General features: G+C 37.9%; 1 protein-coding gene across 4 annotated transcripts in view; it reads right to left on the bottom strand.

Moving 5' to 3' along the window:
* The window catches only part of MINDY3 (MINDY lysine 48 deubiquitinase 3), a 92344-nt gene that overhangs the window by 21781 nt on the left and 50002 nt on the right, over positions 1-20561 (bottom strand). For all 4 annotated transcript variants that reach the window (XM_061181561.1, XM_061181562.1, XM_061181563.1 and 1 more), the window contains one exon: positions 2976-3048. In XM_061181561.1, the coding sequence (XP_061037544.1) occupies positions 2976-3048 (73 nt within the window). The remainder of the gene's footprint in view (positions 1-2975; positions 3049-20561) is intronic.

The following is a 20561-nucleotide window of genomic DNA, read 5'->3' as shown; positions in this document are numbered from 1 at the left end:
GTTCAACATATGCAAATCAACAGATCTGATATATCACATTTATAAAAGAAAAAAATTGTATGATCATGTCAATATGCAGAAAAGGCACTTGATATAATACAAAATCCTTTCATAATAAAAACACTAAAAAATATGGTACAGAAGGAATGTTCCTCAGTGTAATATACAACAAACCTACAGCTAATATCATACTCAATGGTGAAAAGTTAAAATCCTTTCCTATGAGAACAGGAAACAGACAGGATTGCCCACTTTTGCCATTTCTATTCAGCATATTATTGGAAGTCCTAGCCATAGCAATTCGGCACAAAAAAGAAATAAAAGGCGTTCATATTGGAAAGGTAAAAGTAAAATGATCTCTGTTTGTGGATAACTTGGTCTTATATATAAACCCTAAAGACTCCACTAAAAGCCTGTTAGAAAAAATGATTTCAGTAAATTTGGAGGATACAAAATCAACATATTGTTATCAGCTTCATTTCTATACACCAACAAGAACTATCTGAAGTGAAATTAAAAAAGCAATTGCATTTACAATAGCATCAAAAACAATGAAACGCTCAGGCACACGTTTAACCAAAGAGGTATAAGACACTGAAAACTGTAAGACATCGATGAAAGAGATTGAAGAAAACACAAATAAATGGAAGGATACACTGTGCTCATGGATTATATCAAGAATTAATAGTGTTAAAATGTCCATACTACCCAAAGTGATCTACACAGTCAATGCAATCCTTACCAATATTCCAATGACATTTTTCACAGAAATAGAAAAAACTATTCTAAACTTTATTTGGAACCGCAAAAGATACTGCACCGCCAAAGCCATCTTGAGAAAGAAGAACAAAGCCAGAGGCATCATGTTACCTGATTTCAAGCTATATTGCAAAGCTCTAATAATCAAAAGAATGTGCTACTGGCATAAAAACAAGCACATAGCCCAGTGTAACAGAATAGTAAGCCCTGACATAAATTCATGAATATATGGTCAGCTAATTTTTGATCAGAGTGCCACGAACATACAATTGGGAAAGGATAGTCTCTTCAATAAATGGAGTTGGGAAAAATGGATATCCACATGCAAAAGAATGAAACTGGACCCCTATCTTACAGTATTCACAAAAAACAATTTGAAATGGATCAAAGACTTAAATGTAAGACTTGAAACTGTAAAGCTACTAAAAGAAAATGTAGGGACAAAGGTCCTTGTCATTGGTCTTGGCAGTGATTTCTTGGATAAGACAGCAAAAGAACAGGCAGCAAAACTAAAATAAACAAGTGGGACTGCGTTAAACTAAAGAGCTTCTGCACAGCAAAGGAAATAATAAAATTGAAAAAGCAACCTATAGAGTGGAAGAAAATATTTGCAAGCCATATATCTGATAAAAGGTTAATACACAAAATATATAAAGCAAAATATATAAAGACCTCAAGAGCAAAAACACAAATAATTCAATTAAAAAGTTAGCAATGGACCTGAATAGACATTTTTCTGAAGAAGACATACAAATGGCCAATAGGTATATGAAAAAATGTTCAATATCACAAATCATCAGGAAAATGCAAATCAAAATCACAATGAGGTATCACCTCACACCTGTTAGGATGACCTTTATCAAAAAGACAAGAGACTGGACTTCCCTGGTGGTCCAGTGGTTAGGACTACACGCTCCCAATGCAGGGGGCACAGGTTTGATCCCCGGTCAGGGAAGATCCCACATGCCACATGGCATGGCCAAAAAAAAAAAAAAAAAAAAAAAAAAAAAAAAAAAAGACGAGATTAAATGTTGGTGAGTTTGTGGAGAAAGGGGAAACCTTATGCACTGTTGGTGAAAATATAAAACGGTATCTCTATTAAAGAAAACAGTACAGAGATTCTTCAAACAATTAAAAACAGAACTACCATATGATTCAGCAATTCCACTCCTGGGTATTTATCTGAAGGTACTGAAATCAGCAGTTCAGAGAGAGATCTGCACAACCACAATCACTGCAGTAGTAGTCACAACAGCCAAGCTATGGAAACAGCCTAAGTGTTTGTCAATGGATAAAGATTACAGTGTGTATGCTTGTGTACACACACAATGGGATATTATTTAGCCATGACAAAGAGGGAAATCCTACCTTTTGTGACAACATGGATAAACCTTGAGGACATTATGCTAAGTGAAGTAAATCAGACGTAGAAAGACAAATACTGTATGATATCACTTATATGTGGAATCTAGAAAAGCTGAATTTGTAAAAACAGAGTAGAGTGGTGGTTACCAGGGGCTTGAGGTAGGTTAATTGGGGAGATGTTGTTTAAAGGTAGAAACTTGCAACAAGTAGATAAATAAGTTCTGGAGAACTAATGAACAGCAATGGTGATTATAGTCAACAATACTGTATTATAAACTTCAAAATTGTTAACAGACCAGATCTTAACTGTTTTCACCACAAAAAAGAAGTAATTATGTGATGTGATAGAGGTGTTATACCTAATGCTAAAATAGTAATCATTTTGCAATATATAAATATATCAAAGCAACATGTTGTGTACCTTAAACTTCCAGAATGTTATATGTCAATTATATCTCAATTATTAAAAAAAGAAATATTCTGAAACATTTATTCATTTGAATAAATAAATAAAGAAATGACTTAAGCTCTTTGAAAAGTTATTCAAGAGGTGGTATTTTTCCCTGTTTAACACCATCAGAGGTCAAGATTCAAGTAATCATAACTTTAGTACGACAAGAAACACAAAACCCTTACACCATGTGAGAATATGATGATCACTGAATTTTCCTATTTTTTTTGGTTCCCATTTTCACCATTTCCTATTTAAAATTTTCAAGAAATGCAAGCTACGTTTCTTTCAATAATCCCATAACTCTTTAAAAATAAAACTCAGGAAAGTATCAATATATTTCAAACATATGAAGATATAAAACACAGAGTCAATGTTAATAAAAAATAAAATCTTTTACCTTCTGGATCGTAAGTTTGAAAAACTCTTCTGGCTTGTTCTGAAGGAGCCTCAGGGGCAACTAAAGCCATATCCTGAAAACATAAAAAAGCATGCTATCAACGAGCTACAATATCATGGCATTGAAAATAATGACTGATAGTTTTGCTTTATATTACTGTCCAAGTAAAAAATCTAACTGGAAGCATACTCTAGGTTTCAAATATTTAAAAGTTAAATCCAGAGATATGACAGCAAACAATTACATAGGCATGCATTTGAAATTTACTACTTTAGGAAGTTTGTTACATCAATACCTAGGCACAGATCAATAATCAAGTTCTGCATGTTCAGAACTTTAACTTGTATTGAAGGAAATATCCAAAAGGTGGATTTCTTTTTCCCATAAAACTAACTCTCTATCATGACTAGTTTCTTTACAAAGTAAGCAATATTACAATTTACCAAAAATAAGCACAAAATTCACTGTTATCTTGGACTCTTCACAAACCTTTACTCCACATATATTAACTATTATGAAACTCTACACTTGACTGACATGAAACTAGAATCTAGGTTCTAACTGTTTTCCTCTATTCATAAATCTGGTCCAAGCATCTGCCTGTAATTGTGTTCACTCAGACACACCTCATCAGAGAACAAGTTTCCAAGCATCCCTTTTTACCATCTTGAATCCTTTTTAAGAAGTGGGTATAAAGGGAACATATCTCAACATGATAAAAGCTATTTATGACAAATCCACAGCCAACATAATACTCAATGGTGAAAAGCTGAAAGTCTTCCCGCATATAAATTAATGAACTTAGAACACTCCCTCAACACCATACACAAAAATAAACTCAAAATGGCTTAAAGACTTTAATATAAGACATGACACTATAAAACTCCTAGAAGAGAACATAGGCAAAACATTCTGACATAAACCATAGCAATGTTTTCTTAGGTCAGTCTCCCAAGGCAACAGAAATAAAAGCAAAAATAAACAAATGGGACCTAATCAAACTTATAAGCTTTTGAACAGCAAAGGAAACCATAAAGAAAACAAAAAGACAACCTACAGAATGGGAAAAAATATTTGCAAATGATGCAACTGACAAGGGCTCAATTTCCAAAATATACAAACAGCTCATACAACTCAGTAACAAAAAAACAAACAACCCACTCAAAAAATGGGCAGAAGACCTAAATAGACATTTCTCCAAAGAAGACATACAGATGGCCAACAGGCACATGGAAACCTGCTCATCGCTAATTATCAGAGAAATGAATTCAGAACTACAATGAGGTACCACCTCACACTGGTCAGAATGGCCACATCATTAAAAAGTCTACAAACAATAAATGCTGGAGAGGGTGTGGAAAAAAGGGAGCCCTCCTGCACTGTTGGTGGGAATGTAAGTGGCTGCAGCCGCTATGCAGAACAGTGTGGAGGTTCCTTAAAAAACTAAAAATAGAATTACCATATGATCCAGCAATCCCACTCCTGGGCATGCATCTGGGGAAACCCATGGTTTGAAAGGATACATGCACCCCAATGTTCACAGCAGCAGTGTTTACAATAGCCAAGACATGGAAGAAACCTAAATGCCCATTCACAGATGAATGGATATAGATATATATACATATATATATATATATATATACACACACACACACATACACACAATGGAATACTACTTAGCCTTAAAAAAAGAATGAAATAATGCCGTTCGCAGTAACCTGGATGCACCTACAGATTATCATACTAAATTAAGCCAGAAAGAGAAAGTCAAATACTGTATGATATCACTTACATGTGCAATCTAAAATATGATACAAATGAACTTCTTTCAAAACAGAAACAGACTCACAGACACAGAAAACAAACTTATGGTTACCAAAGGGGAAAGGGGGTGCAGGAGGGATAAATTTGGAGTTTCAGATTAGCTGATACAAACAATTATATATAAAACAACATGGTCTTCTGTATAGCATGGAGAACTATATTCAATATCCTGTAATAAACCATAATGGAAAAGAATATGAAAAAGAGTATATATATTTGTATAACTGAATCACTTTGCTGTACACCAGAAACTAACTCAATATTGTAAATCAACTATACTTCAATTCAATAAAAAAAAAAAAAAGTTGTGGGGTATAAAAGTTAAAAAGTATTTAAATTGCTGTTTCTCTGTGGAAATACATTTTTGTAAGAAATGTACTAATTAACTTTTGTCCTAATCATCCCACCCTTAACTCAAAGATGAAGGAATAAACTCTAAGAGTCAATTAGAGTAGTTCCTTTTTAAAACTTAATTAATTAATTAATTAATTTTTGGCTGCATTGGGTCTTCGTTGCTGCATGCGGGCTTTCTCTAGCTGTGGTGAGTGGGGGCTACTCTTCCCTGTGGTGCGCGGGCTTCTCTTGTTGCAGAGCATGGGCTCTAGGTGCGTGGGCTTCAGTAGTTGTGGCACACGGGCTCAGCAGTTGTGGCTCATGGGCTCGGTAGTTGTGGCTCGCGGGCTCTAGAGCACACGCTCAGTAGTTGTGGTGCATGGGCTTAGTTGCTCTGCGGCATGTGGGATCTTCCCGGACCAGGGCTTGAACCCATGTCCCCTGTGTTGGCAGGCAGATTCTTAACCACTGCGCCACCAGGGAAGCCCCTAGAGTAGTTCTTACTGGGCCATGCCTGAACACCTCAATAGTATGTTCGGTTCATATAGGAGTAGAAATCAAATGGGTATGGGAATCAAAACAACGGAATATATACAACCTCCTACACAGTTTTAATGTGTTAAAATAAATGATAAAATACTTTTTAAAATCTGTTATTTTATGGGCTTCCCTGGTGGCGCAGTGGTTGAGAATCTGCCTGCCAATGCAGGGGACACGGGTTTGAGCCCTGGTCTGGGAAGATCCCACATGCCGCGGAGCAACTGGGCCCGTGAGCCACAACTGCTGAGCCTGCGCGTCTGGAGCCTGTGCTCCGCAACAAGAGAGGCCATGACAGTGAGAGGCCCGTGCACTGCAATGAAGAGTGGCCCCCATCCGCTGCAACTAGAGAAAGACCTCGCGCAGAAACGAAGACCCAACACGGCCAAAAATAAATAAGTAAATTAATTAATTAATTTAAAAAAATAGAACCATCTTTAAAAAAAAAATCTGTTATTTTATAACAGTAAAATTTGGTAATGTACAATTATTTCCCTTTTACCATCCTGTGTTAGCAACTTTTAGGGTCTCCTTTTCGTGCATTTTCAATGTTATTTTGTAGCTAATACACATATCAAGGGACATGCTTTCACCTGGTTCAACCTTCAATGCCTTTCTGATTTTATGATCCAGTCCTTTATTGCTGGACACTTGGATTGTGTCTAATCTTTTGCCATAACCAATGCTGCACCAAATAAACTTGAACATGTAATTTCATACATGAGCAGTAGTATCTGCAGGACAGACTTCCAGAGTAGGATTGCTGGGCCAAAGAAAGAAGGCATTTAAAATTCTCGTAGAATACTGCCAGATTCGTGGGTTAAATTTGTTCATTTAACCTATTTTTAACAATATTTCTTAAAGCGCTTTTCTTTGTCTAATACATCACCAGGACAGTCTTAGCTCTATAATTACCTTTATACCAAGGCTAGGATTGCAGCGTCAGCTCTCAGATTTAGGGAGCAATTACTAGCACAGGGCTATCATTATTATTACTCCTTAGCTTCTTTTACCGCTCCCAAACCTTAATTGCAAACATTTCTACATGTATTCCAGAATAAGCTTTAGCCCCATGAACTATTTCCAGCTCTCCTTTCTTTTTTCAATTCTTCCCTTTAGAATGGCTGTTGGAATTTGTGGATGAGTACTGTCACTGAAATTCTCATGGAGGAGAAGGTATACAGCTGTAAATGAGATTTTACGCAAGGGGGAATATTTGGAGACACAAGATGAAGATATAGTCATTCTTCCTATTCACCATCTGTTGCATTTCAACCTTTATTACTAGTAAGTGATGAGGCACAGTTTGAAATGAGTTTTAAAACACTACTTCAAAATTTCTAAATATTAAGTAAAAGTATGATCTAAATAGAAGGAAAGGGAATATTGTTTTTCTTGGTCAAAATAAAACAAACACTCTTTTGGGGGAAGAGGTGGCAGAGAATATAAATGAAGCATCATTTTAATCTTCCTACAAAGTGAAGTTTTGGGAAATTACTACCATTTATAAAGTTGGGGGAACAAGGAAGTTTCCATTTTTAGACAGAGAAAAAGGTCTGCATCAAATTCTCCGGCATTAAAGATTTCAGGGCTTCCCTGGTGGCGCAGTGGTTGAGAATCTGCCTGCCAATGCAGGGGACACGGGTTCGAGCCCTGGTCTGGAAGATCCCACATGCTGCGGAGCCGCTGGGCCCGTGAGCCACAATTACTGAGCCTGCGCGTCTGGAGCCTGTGCTCCGCAACAAGAGAGGCCACGACAGTGAGAGGCCCGCGCACCGCGATGAAGAGTGGCCCCCACTTGCCGCAACTGGAGAAAGCCCTCGCACAGAAACAAAGACCCAACACAGCCATAAATAAATAAATAAATTAAAAAAAAAAAAAAAAAAAGATTTCAGAAAATGCATGAGTGCAAAAAAAAAAAAAAAAAAAAAAATTAACATGAACTACCTGATGCCTCATCTCTAAGTTCCAAGTGCTACAAATAAAAAATATACTATGCTTATGTAGAAAAAAATTAAACTTAATAAAATGTTCACTGCTTATCATCTGCCTCTGGTTATAAACATATAAAAAAATTAGGCTTCAGAGAATGTGTTCTTAGCTCTTGTTCAAATAGGCCTGGCCTGATATAGAAAGATCAGTTGAAGCCTAGGGAAAACTCCTGGCGTACTCTGGTTTAACAGGTGTTCATTTAGAGTAAGGGTTGCCAGATGTTTTCTGTAATGGGCCAAAAAGTAAATATTTTTGGCTTTGCAGGCCATAAGGTAGCATGATAATACAATGCATAGGCAGCAAGATGGTACGATATATAAACAAATGCACATGGCTGTGTTCCAATAAATTACAAAATAGGTGGTAGGGCTTGATTTGGCCTGTGGGCCATAGTTTGCTGACCCACGATTTAGAGAATATATTATATTTTTTCCCCAAACGCTCTAGCACTTAGTAAACATGCCTTCTTTTGACACATCTGCAGATACAATGATATCTTAATCACCTTACTAGGTTTTACAAAGATGATATTTTAGGTCTCATCTGAGAGAGGAAAGAGGGTAGGAAGTTCTAGCTGGCAGGAACAGAATCATGAGAGGCAGAAAGATGTGAATTAGCGTAGCACAAGGGGAACTGAAAGAGCTGAAGAGGACTGAGAACTGTTTGAGAGGCAAGGAGTAGTTAGGCAGGGAAATCAGCTTTGATGGGAGAATGAACTGACTCTGAACGTGCAGAGTTTGGAGGTGATGTACATGTCTGTCTGGATACCTAGAAAGATGACTGACGTTGTAGTCCACACAACACTGGTCATTTAAGCTTGGTAGGCTTGGATTAGTATAAATGCAAAGTGAGGGACCTCCCTGACCCTACGTTCCCCCAAATCCTACCTCCTTTCCTACTATTTTAAACAAGGTTTGACAGTGAAAATACTCAATTTTTAATATTCTTAAGTTTTATCAAGCTTCACAGAGAAGTTCTTACTGTTCATTAAGTAACTGTTCTACTTCCATGAATAGGCTTTACATTCATGACTTGAATGTTCATGTTTAGCCTTTCATATCAAGATAAGCATGCAAACATAGTACAGTGAAGATGGTCTGGGGAGAAATGATTATTTCAGCTGGTACTGTACCTGATCCCAATTTTTGCTTCCATCTTAATCTCCTAGCACAACGAGTATGGTTCAGCCATACTGAACCAATTACTGTTCTCTAAATATAGCACGAAGTTTCCCATCCCACATCTCTTGCCTTTTTGCTTACTCTTTTCCCAAGACTAGAATACATTCTTCATTTCATCTAAGTCTAATACACATCATGTCCTTTAATTCAAGTATCATCCCTCTGCACACCCCTCCCCTCTTTCAGTCTCTGTTTCACACTAGAATAATAATTTGTTTGTTTTCCTAAGGGACAGAAGTAGCTAAAAGCTCGGGAGACAGAATCCTTGCTTTAGCCAGTAGGTGTTATTTTTCTCTGGCCCCAGAGTATAAAATGTAGATGAAAACGGAACGTATTTTACAGGGTTGCATTGAGGATTGAATGACAAATGCATGTAAGATGCTTATCATAGTGCCTGATACGTAGCAAACACTCAGTAGAATTACCTAGTAAACTATTATAATGTATTATTATTATTATTATTTTTGGCCGCACGGCGTGGCATTTGGGATCTTAGTTCCCCGACCAGGGATTGAACCCGTACCCCCTGCAGTGGAAGCGTGGAGTCTTAACCACTGGACTGCCAGGGAAGTCCCTATAATGTATTATTAATCCTTGCATTTCAACAGTACTTAGCACCATGCCCAGTGTTTGCTCTACTAGGTACTGGGGGAAAGCAGATAAATCAGGTAGTACCCTTGATCACAAGAAGGTAGAAAGTTTAAAGAAATTACAGGAGCATAAGGGAGTAAGAGAATCAGCAATCACATCACAAAAGATGTCAAGCAAGGCTGGACCATGAATGCTGAGCAGGATTTTGATCACAATCTGGGCAGATGATAACATAAACAAAAGCACAGGAAAACAAACAAAATCATAAACTTGTTAATACTTACTATCATACATTAAATACATGCTATAAGGCCTTTTCTGCTACCCACTCCATTTGCTACAATTATTTTAATCAATTCTAGACGGCCAGGTAGAGATGTGGACTCATCAATGCTGATTCTAATGAAAACTTATGGACTTGACTCATAACAGAACTCCTTTAGGCCTTTATATCAGCGATACTTTATCTTGTTTGGACAATTATTTGGGTTCTACTGTAACAAAAAGTTATAAGAAACAAATTCAAATGGAAAGGGGGACTAATTTCAGTAAGCTGGGTGACATCACTGACATGATTGAGATAACTAAGAGAAAAAAATTCATAAAAACCAATACAGAAACATGACAAGTTATGATTTAAACTATAAAAATTAATACTTTAGCTCTTAAATCCATTTCCTTTCTGTAGCAGATAAGGCATGAAATTTAAACAAATGCACAAACTCTAAAATTTACTTAGGATAAATGGATGGGATGACTAAACCGCATTAATACATAGGAAAACCCTATTATTTTACAAAATGCCCAACTTTTTCTCATTATATGTAAATTTTTATATGATTCAAAAATTTTTTTCAATATTTACTGTGGTAAAATACATATAAAATGTACCATTTTTATCATTTTAAGCGTACAATTCAGTGATATTAGTGCATTCCCATAAGTGTGCAAATATCATTACTATCCATCTCCAGAACTCTTTTCATCTTGTAAAACTAAATGCTATACTCTACTTTTTCTTCTTTAAGAAAGCAAAGTGGTTTATTTCTGGGCTCTCTGTTCTGTTCCATTGATCCATATGTTTGTTTTTGTGCCAGTGCCATGCTGTTTTGATTACTGTAGCTTTGTAGTATTGTCTGAAGTCTGGGATGGTTATGCCTCCTGCTTTGTTCTTTTTCTTCAGAATTGCTTTGGCAATTCTGGGTCTTTCTTTCTGTGAATCTAATGATATTCCAACTCCCAAGACTTTTACCCAGTAATTAAAGATACAAAGAAGTGAATTTTCTTTATAATAAATAAGATCTATAAAGCATCATTTTACTTCGTTTCCTTAAAACTCTGTGGATACATGTAGAGGAATGTATTAATGGTAAAGTAGAGCTGTCCAACTTTTGAACACCCTAAAAAAGGGCTCTATCGTGTAACTGCAGTAGTCTTGCTAATGTTACGCCAAGGAGTGACACACAAAGGAGCTTGCTCTGTAGACAGAATCCCGTCTAGATTCCCAGGAGCAGATACCGCTGTAAAAGCAGTCTGCTCATGCAGGAACAGTTAAAAGTTTTGTTTCTCCTTTGCATTGAATTCAGTTTCTCTATATACTGTGCCTTTAAACAGAAGTGTGTTTTCATGTGTTCTTATCTAAAAGGAAAACTGCTTTATCATAGGAAAGGTCAAAGGTGACACTCTGTATACACATGCAAAGAGTCCTTTTATAACCATAAAAGAGAACAAGAAGGAATGTAAAACTCATCTTCCCAACTTCAAAAGGAAGTCTGAAATGGATTACCAAGGAAATCAGTCACTGATCTTCTGAAGATGAAATGAGATGTTACAGGTAGGTTCCAACTACCTTTATGTTGGATCAGCAGCTGTCCTCCCAGAGATTCAAATGCACAAAACCAAAAACGACGAATTTATTTGTCTAACATTTTATATATATAATTCTAATAATATTAAAGTATATTTTCAAATTTAAAGCCCTCGTCTTGAATTTGCATTGAAAATTAATTCCATAATTAGTTCCAATTCAAGGGGAAAATATGAAAGTGACCCAAGTAATTTAATCTTAGGCCCCAAATATAAAAAAGGAAGTCAATGAGGCAAAGGGAAAAATGATGATTAGAGAGAAGAAAAACATAACAGGACAAATGTCCAAATGTTCTATCAGGTAATATTTGAGCATTTAAAGTATATTAACATGTCTCAGTATGAAAAGGCCTGGCTTCTAAAAGGAGAAAAGATTTAATATATTATAAAACAAATGTTACACCATCTTGTTTTAACAATAAAGTTCTAAATTCCTTAAGCATCTACTATTCAAAATCATTTCTTTTACCTGTGCAGGAGATCTGCAAGTTTTCAACTAACTCATGAAGAGTACCATGGTATATCTGCATACCCTGCCCATGCACACACAGGGCTCGCTCCCTCACAAGGTACAGATCCAAAGGTTTTATTCTGCCATAGTTCAGAAGGCCTGCTTGGAACACTCTCTATCCTACTTAATAGAAATTGTTTCCTTCTTTGAAGAAGTCCATTTACGTACACTGTACTACAATTCACCTCACCCACATCCTTTCCCCCCAACAAAGGTCGTTTTATTGTAAGACCATAAATACAACACTGAGATGAAATCATTTAAGCAACTGATCCTCCCTAACCATTAAAAGGATGTCTTTTTGCCTTGGCATCAACCAACTGGGAAATAATGTTGCAAGAATTTGGGGGGTAGGGGGTGCTGAATTTCGGGCAGGGGCTTTTGGCGATTTAAGGAACCAAGTGGAACCTTCCTCTTCTCCCTGGGAATGTCCCACTTTTGGACAAGAACAGACAGGTAAAAAGAACAACATTTAAACAGCTCAGTTTTAGATTTTATTACTTTGTAAAAATCTTTTTTTTTTTTTTTTCTGTTCCTTCCCTCCATTTGTAAAAATCTTTTTTTTTTTTTTTTTTCTGTTCCTTCCCTCCATTTGACATCAGTAAAAGTTTTAAACACCACAAAACTGATTTGGCTGTAAATGGCAAACAGTACCAAAACGAAATGAAACCAAAAATCCAAAGGACAAACAGAAAAAAAGCCTAAATAAACCCTCAAGTTTGGTCTTGGGGGTTTACATATCACAAGAACCGTCAACTCAACCCCCGTGCAACGTGACTCCTTGGAGAACGGCTGGGTCCACACCAATGACACAGGAGACCAGAAACAACGTCTTTTGTTAATTAACACAGCAAGGGTGACACTAGGTAACTTTTTTTTTTAAATACAGTACACTGTACACAGGTCCCAAGAAAACCCTGCATAAGCCCCTTGTGGAGACTTGAGCCAAAGCACTGGCTGTTTATAAAAATATTGTGTTGCTACAAAAGTATAAATTAATGCTACTGGTATTAAGAAATATTAAACACATAAAACTTATAACGATTAAGAAAAATATTCATTAGTACCTGTAGAAAACTCTGGCCTAAAAAAGATTTTTTTGTGTTTGTTTTTTTGTAAATTTTTTTTTTTGTATTTTTTTAAGATGACTTGAGTTTCTTGCACTCGGAGAGAGAGACACAGTCAGCTGTGCCTATGGCATTGCCTAGAACATCTTAACTGCTGAGAAAGGCTGGGGGTGCACACGCATGGGTACTGAGTGGGGCCCGGGAGGGAGGGGCACCAAGGCTTTCCCAAGATTTACCTGATGTGAAAGAATCACTGGTGCGAAGTCACGGGGAAAAGAAAACGGCAGGATCATCACAGAACAACTGAGAATAATTTATGCTTTTTAAAAAATATCTCCGCTTCAGGTGGTTGCACAAAATGATTTCCTCATGCTTGGCATCTGAATGGCCCTGGACGCACTGCCCGGCGGGGCTGGCAGCCTCCAGCCCTGTGCCAGTCCACGAGCTCGCTCACCGCTTTGGAACCCGGCCCCCCGGCTGGGTGGGAGGGAAGGGTCCCAGGTAGGGACCGGCTGGCACCTGGGTTGTTGGAGGAGCCCCCCTTCCGGCTGGCCTCAGACCCCATGGTCTCTTGCCAACCTGGACTTCAGGAAGCGCCACAGGGATCCCAGGCCCTTGAGGTTGCAGACCAGGCCGGGTTGTGCCCCTTTAAGGAACTTTGGTTCAAAGAGTCAAGGTGCCCGGTGGGACGCATGGGTGGGGAGGACCCCCATGGGTCCTGATGCTGACACCCAACTGCAAACTTAGCAAATCCTTCTCTGTACAGGAGCTGAACCTTTAAAGCATCGCCCGTGGTGGTGGAGGGGCATGAATATAACAAACGGCAACCCGCTGCCCTTTACCCTCATCAAAGCGGGAGCAGGTGCGTCTTCGCACAGAAACCACAGCGTCCCTCCAGGGGATGGTGGGGCTCCACTGACCACGATCCTCAAACGCAAAGGAGAGAGGAAGAAAAACAACAACAAAATCCTCCAGAAACCCTGAAAAGGGGAAACTGGGAGGGAAACAAGAGGGAAAACACTGCATCACTGGTGCACCATAACTGGCCTAGCAAACACTAGCCACAGTGAAGAGGGGGCAGGCCCCTTCCCAGTTCTCCCACTGGCCTGGCTGGATACAGGGGGCTGAGGAGGGGCTGGTGGGGCCGAGACAGGAGCCCCCAGCCATTGTCTCCAGCGGACAGCCTGAGCCTTACTTAGCCTCCTGGTTTCATCTAAACCAGCAGCCTTTCTAGAGGCCCTCCCTCACGTACATCCCAGGGACAGAGGCACTGCCGCTGTGCCCAAGGCAAGGGCAGAGCTATGAACTTGCCCGGCTCAGTGGGCAGGAGGAGACCGCCGGCCGAGCTTCGGGTGCCTCCTCTTCCCGCCTCTGCAAGCACATCCATCGTCACGGCAACACCCAAGTACGGTCCCCTTCTGGGCCATGGCTCACAGGACCTCCCTTCTCCTTCTGCATCCCAGGTTCATTCCAAACCTTTCTTGTGAACCTGTGCCCCCAAGAGTGCATGATGCATCCCTGACGGCTCTTCAGGTGCCCACTTTCCAAGGGGTCTAGTCCAAGTCCAGGCGCAAGCCTAGGGGACCCCTAAAGGCAGAGGGTCTGCTTCACAGTGGAAAACACGCCTTGCAGAGTTTTTCTCTGGTGCTTCTCGAAAGTGCAGGAGAGAAAGGAGCAAACTGAAGGAGAAGACGCTTGCCAGCCTACAGAGCTGGTGTCAAAAAAGTCCTTCCCAGAAATCTGGAGATGCAGAACGTCTCTACTGTGTCATCGGACTGTCCTCTCTTCACCAGGAAACCTTCTATTGCGGGTTCTGTGAAACCCCTGCTGCTTGATGACTGAGTTCCTAAAAGGTCCCTGCAGTTAGATTCTGTGCTTTCCCCCCTCAATATTAAGTAGAAAACTCCTATTTACATAGGATAGCAAGCTACATTTTTTTCAACCACATTCTCTAAACTACATCAGAATACAGTATCATGTTTTTTGCTTCACACAGATGTTAAGATTAAAAAGATGACCATGTCTACATTGGATAGAAAAGTTGATTTATAAAACATGGCAGAGTTCAATTTAAAAATTTAAAGATTACATAGAGAAGATGGTCATAAATTATCTGAAGTTTTACAACCTGTTCATAAAGGTTATTAAATTTATTTTCAACATTGACATTCAAATAAAACTCAATTGTGAAAAATCTCTCCCAGTCCTACAAAATGTGTTCAGTGATTCTCTATGGGTCAAGAAGACGGTTCCAATGATATAAAAATAAGTTCTGGGCCATTGGACATCTCAAATATCAAGTGATTTTATTAAGTAAACAGATTGGCACTGAAATTTAAAATGACAAACTTATAACTCTTTTTAAAAAATTGTAATTAGACTCCTAAAGATAAACTGTTCATCTCAAAAAGAAAAACCAAAACAGTTATTTCACTGAATAGAAACAATTTTCTTACCCATCCTCAAACCATGAAGGCAAATTTTAAATATGATGGCGTATATAATGTGACAATGTTTACTTACAAATACTCATCAAAATTGTTTTTATTCACTAATCTGGAGACAGAATCTGTGTTATGTTATATGTATTTAAGTTGACCAGGCAGAAGAATAAAAGCAAGTTATTCTGTTTTTGTCTCCATATAGGATACTGCATGCATTAACTGTTATTTCTTGATTTATAAGCTTAGGGATCTATTGAATAATTTTTTTTTTAACAACTTTATGGGAGTATAATTGCTTTACAATGGTATGTTAATTTCTGCTTTATAACAAAGTGAAACAGCTATACATATACATATATCCCCATATCTCCTCTCTCTTCCGGCTCCCTCCCACCCTCCCTATCCCATACCTCTAGGTGGTTGTCTCCCTCCCACCCTCCCTATTCCATCCCTCTAGATGGTCACAAAGCACCGAGCTGATCTCCCTGTGCTATGCGACTGCTTCCCACTAGCTATCTATTTTACATTTGGTAGTGTATATATGTCCATGCCACTCTCTCACTTCGTCCCAGCTTACCCTTCCCCCTCCCCGTGTCAAGTCCATTCTCTATGACTGTGTCTTTATTCCTGTCCTGGCCCTAGGTTCATCAGAACCATTTTTTTTTTTTAGATTCCATATATATGTGTCAGCACACGGTATTTGTTTTTCTCTTTCTGACTTACTTCATTCTGTATGACAGACTCTAGGTCCATCCACCTCACTACAAATAACTCAATTGCGTTTCTTTTTATGGCTGAGTAATATTCCATTGTATATATGAGCCACATCTTCTTTATCCATTCATCTGTTGATGGACACTTAGATTGCTTCCATGTCCTGGCTATTGTAAATAGAGCTGCAATGAACATTGTGGTACATGACTCTTTTTGAATTATGGTTTTCTCAGGGTATATGCCCATTAGTGGGATTGTTGGGTCATATGGTAGTTCTATTTTTAGTTTTTTAAGGAACCTCCATACTGTTCTCCATAGTGGTTGTATCAATTTCCATTCCCACCAACAGTGCAAGAGGGTTCCCTTTTCCCCACACCCTTTCCAGCATTTATTGTTTGTAGATTTTTTGATGATGGCCATTCTGACTGGTGTGAGTTGATACCTCACTGTAGTTTTGATTTGCATTTCTCTAATGATTAGTGATGTTGAGCATCCTTTCACGTGTTTGTTGGCAATCTGTATATCTTCTTTGGAGAAATGTCTGTTTAGGTCTTCTGCCCATTTTTGGATTGGGTTTTTTTTTTGATATTCAGCTGCATGTAAATTTTGGAGATTAATCCTTTGTCAGTTGCTTCATTTGCAAATATTTTCTCCCATTCTGAGGGTTCTCTTCTGTCTTGTTTATGGTTTCCTTTGCTGTGCAAAAGCTTTTAAGTTTCATTAGGTCCCATTTGTTTATTTGTGTTTTTATTTCCATTTCTCTAGGAGCTGGGTCAAAAAGGATCTTGCTGTGATTTATGTCATAGAGTGTTCTGCCTATGTTTTCCTCTAAGAGTTTTATAGTGTCTGGCCTTACATTTAGCTCTTTAATCTCTTTTATTTTTGTGTCTGATGTTAGGGAGTGTACTAATTTCATTCTTTTACATGTAGCTGTCCAGTATTCCCAGCACCACTGATTGAAGAGGATGTCTTTTCTCCACTGTATATTCTTGCCTCCTTTATCAAAAATAAGGTGACCATAGGTGCGTGGGTTTATCTCTGGACTTTCTAACCATTGAGGTATATTTCTGTTTTTGTGCCAGTACCATACTGTCTTGATTACTGTAGCTCTGTAGTACAGTCTGAAGTCTGGGAGCCTGATTCCTCCAGCTCCATTTTTCTTTCTCAAGATTGCTTTGGCTATTTGGGGTCTTTTGTGTTTCCGTACAAATTGTGAAACTTATTGTTCTAGTTCTGTGAAAAAATGCCATTGGTAGTTTGATAGGGATTGGACTGAATCTGTAGATTGCTTTGGGTAGTATAGTCATTTTCACAATGTTCATTCTTCCAATCCAAGAACATGTTATATCTCTTCATCTGTTAGTATCATCTTTAATTTCTTTCATCAGTGTCTTATAGTTTTTTGCATACAGGTCTTTTGTCTCCTTAGGTAGGTTTATTCCTAGGTATTTTATTCTTTTTGTTGCAGTGGTAAATGGGAGTGTTTCCTTAATTTCTCTTTCAGATTTTTCATCATTAGTGTATAGGAATGCAAGAGACTTCTGTGCATTAATTTTGTATCCTGCTACTTTACCAAATTCATTGATTATCTCTAGTAGTTTTCTGGTAGCATCTTTAGGATTCTCTATGTATAGTATCATGTCATCTGCAAACAGTGACAGTTTTACTTCTTCTTTTCTGATTTGGATTCCTTTTATTTCTTTTTCTTCTCTGACTGCCATGGCTAAAACTTCCAAAACTATGTTGAATAATAGTGGTGAGGGTGGGCAACCTTGTCTTGTTCCTTATCTTAGAGGAAATGGTTTCAGTTTTTCACCATTGAGAACGATGTTGGCTGTGGGTTTGTCACATACGGCCTTTATTATGTCAAGGTAGGTTCCCTCTATGCCTACTTTCTGGAGAGTTTTTTTAATCATAAATGGCTGCTGAATTTTGTCGAAAGCTTTTTCTGCATTTACTGAGATGATCATATGGTTTTTATCCTTCAATTTGTTAATATGGTGTATCACATTGATTGATTTGCATATATTGAAGAATCCTTGCATTCCTGGGATAAACCCCACTTGATCATGGTGTATGATTGTTTGGATTAATGTGCTGTTGGATTCTGTTTGCTAGTATTTTGTGGAGGATTTTTGCATCTATGTTCATCAGTGATATTGGCCTGTAGTTTTCTTTCTTTGTGACATCTTTGTCTGGTTTTGGTATCAGGGTGATGGTGGCCTCGTAGAATGAGTTTGGGAGTGTTCCTCCCTCTGCTATATTTTGGAAGAGTTGGAGAAGGATAGGTGTTAGCTCTTCTCTAAATGTTTGATAGAATTCGCCTGTGAAGCCCTCTGGTCCTCGGCTTTTGTTTGTTGGAAGACTTTTAATCACAGTCTCAATTTCAGTGCTTGTGATTGGTCTGTTCATATTTTCTATTTCTTCCTGGTTCAGTCTCAGAAGGTTGTGCTTTTCTAAGAAATTGTCCATTTCTTCCAGGTTGTCCATTTTATTGGCATATAGTTGCCTGTGTAATCTTTCATGATCCTTTGTATTTCTGCATTGTCAGTTGTTACTTCTCCTTTTTCATTTCTAATTCTGTTGATTTGAGTCTTCTCCATTTTTTTCCTGATGAGTCTGGCTAATGGTTTATCAATTTTTTTTAATCTTCTCAATGAAACAGCTGTTAGTTTTATTGATCTTTGCTATTGTTTCCTTCATTTATTTTTCATTTATTTCTGATCTGATCTTTATGATTTCTTTCCTTCTGTTAATTTTGGGGGTTTCTTGTTTTTCTTTCTCTAAATGCTTTAGGTGAAAGGTTAGGTTATTTGAGATTTCCTTGTTTCTTGACGTAGGATTGTATTGCTATAAACTTCCCTCTTAGAACTGCTTTTGCTGCATCCCATAGGTTTTGGGTCGTTTTGTTTTCATTGTCATTTGTCTCCAGGTATTTTTTGATTTCTTCAGTGATCTCTTGGTTATTTAGTAGCGTATTGTTTAGCCTCCATGTGTTTGTATTTTTTACAGTTTTTTTCTTGTAATTGATAGCTAGTCTCACAGCACTGTGATCGGAAAAGATACTTGATACAATTTCAATATTCTTAAATTTACCAAGGCTTGATTTGTGACCCAAATATGATCTATCCTGGAGAATGTTCCATGAGCACTTGAGAAGAAAGTGTATTCTGCTGTTTTTGGATGGAATGTCCTATAAATATCAACTAAGTCCATCTTGTTTAATGTATCATTTAAAGCTTGTGTTTCCTTATTTATTTTCATTTTGGTTGATCTGTCCATTGGTGAAAGTGGGGTGTTAAAGTCCCCTACTATGATTGTGTTACTGTCGATTTCCCCTTTTATGGCTGTTAGCATTTACCTTATTGTATTGAGGTGCTTTTATGTGGGGTGCATAAATATTTACTATATCTTCTTCTTGGATTGATCCCTTGAGCATTATGTAGTGTCCTTCTTTGTCTCTTGTGAGCCTTTATTTTAAAGTCTATTTTGTCTGATATGAGAATGTTATTCCAGCTTTCTTTTGATTTCCATTTGCATGGAATATCTTTTTCCATCCCCTGGCTTTCAGTCTCTATGTGTCCCTAGGTCTGAAGTGGGTCTCTTGTAGACAGCAGATATACAGGTCTTGTTTTTGTATCCATTCAGCCAGTCTATGTCTTTTGGTTGGAGCATTTAATCCATTTACATCTAAGGTAGTTATTGATATATATGTTCCTATTACCATTTTCTTAATTGTTTTGTGTTTGTTATTGTAGGTCTTTTCGTTCTCTTGTGGTTTCCTGCCTAGAGAAGTTCCTTTAGCATTTGTTGTAAAGCTGGTTTGGTGGTGCTGAATTCTCTTAGCTTTTGCTTGTCTGTAAAGGTTTTAATTTGTCCTTCGAATCTGAATGAGATCCTTGCTGCACACAGTAATCTTGGTTGTAGGTTTTTCCCTTTCCATCACTTTAAATATGTCCTGCCACTCCCTTCTGGCTTGCAGAGTTTCTGCTGAAAGATTAGCTGTTAACCTTATATGGATTCCCCTGTATGTTATTTGTTGTTTTTCCCTTGCTGCTTTTAATATTTTTTCTTTGTATTTAATTTTTGATAGTTTGATTAATATATGTCTTGGCATGTGCCTCCTTGGATTTATCCTGTGTGGGACTCTCTGTGCTTCCTGGCCTTGATTGACTATTTCCTTCCCCATATTAGGGAAATTTTCAACTATAATCTCTTCAAATATTTTCTCAGTCCCTTTATTTTTCTCTTCTTCTGGGATCCCTATAATTTGAATGTTGGTGCGTTTAATGCTGTCCCAGAGGTCTCTGAGACTGTCCTCAATTATTTTCATTCTTTTTTCATTATTCTACTCTGTGGTATTATTTCCACTATTTTGTCTTACAGGTCACTTATCTGTTCTTCTGCCTCAGTTATTGTGCTATTGATTCCTTCTAGAGAACTTTTAATTTCATTTATTGTGTTGTTCATCATTGTTTGTTTGCTCTTTAGTTCTTCTAGGTCCTTGTTAAACGTTTCTCGTATGT

Source organism: Eubalaena glacialis, chromosome 2, assembly GCF_028564815.1.
Source record: "Eubalaena glacialis isolate mEubGla1 chromosome 2, mEubGla1.1.hap2.+ XY, whole genome shotgun sequence".
Lineage (NCBI taxonomy): Eukaryota > Metazoa > Chordata > Mammalia > Artiodactyla > Balaenidae > Eubalaena > Eubalaena glacialis.
Note: the sequence above shows the minus strand (reverse complement) of the source record. Positions and strands in the feature narration are given on the sequence as shown.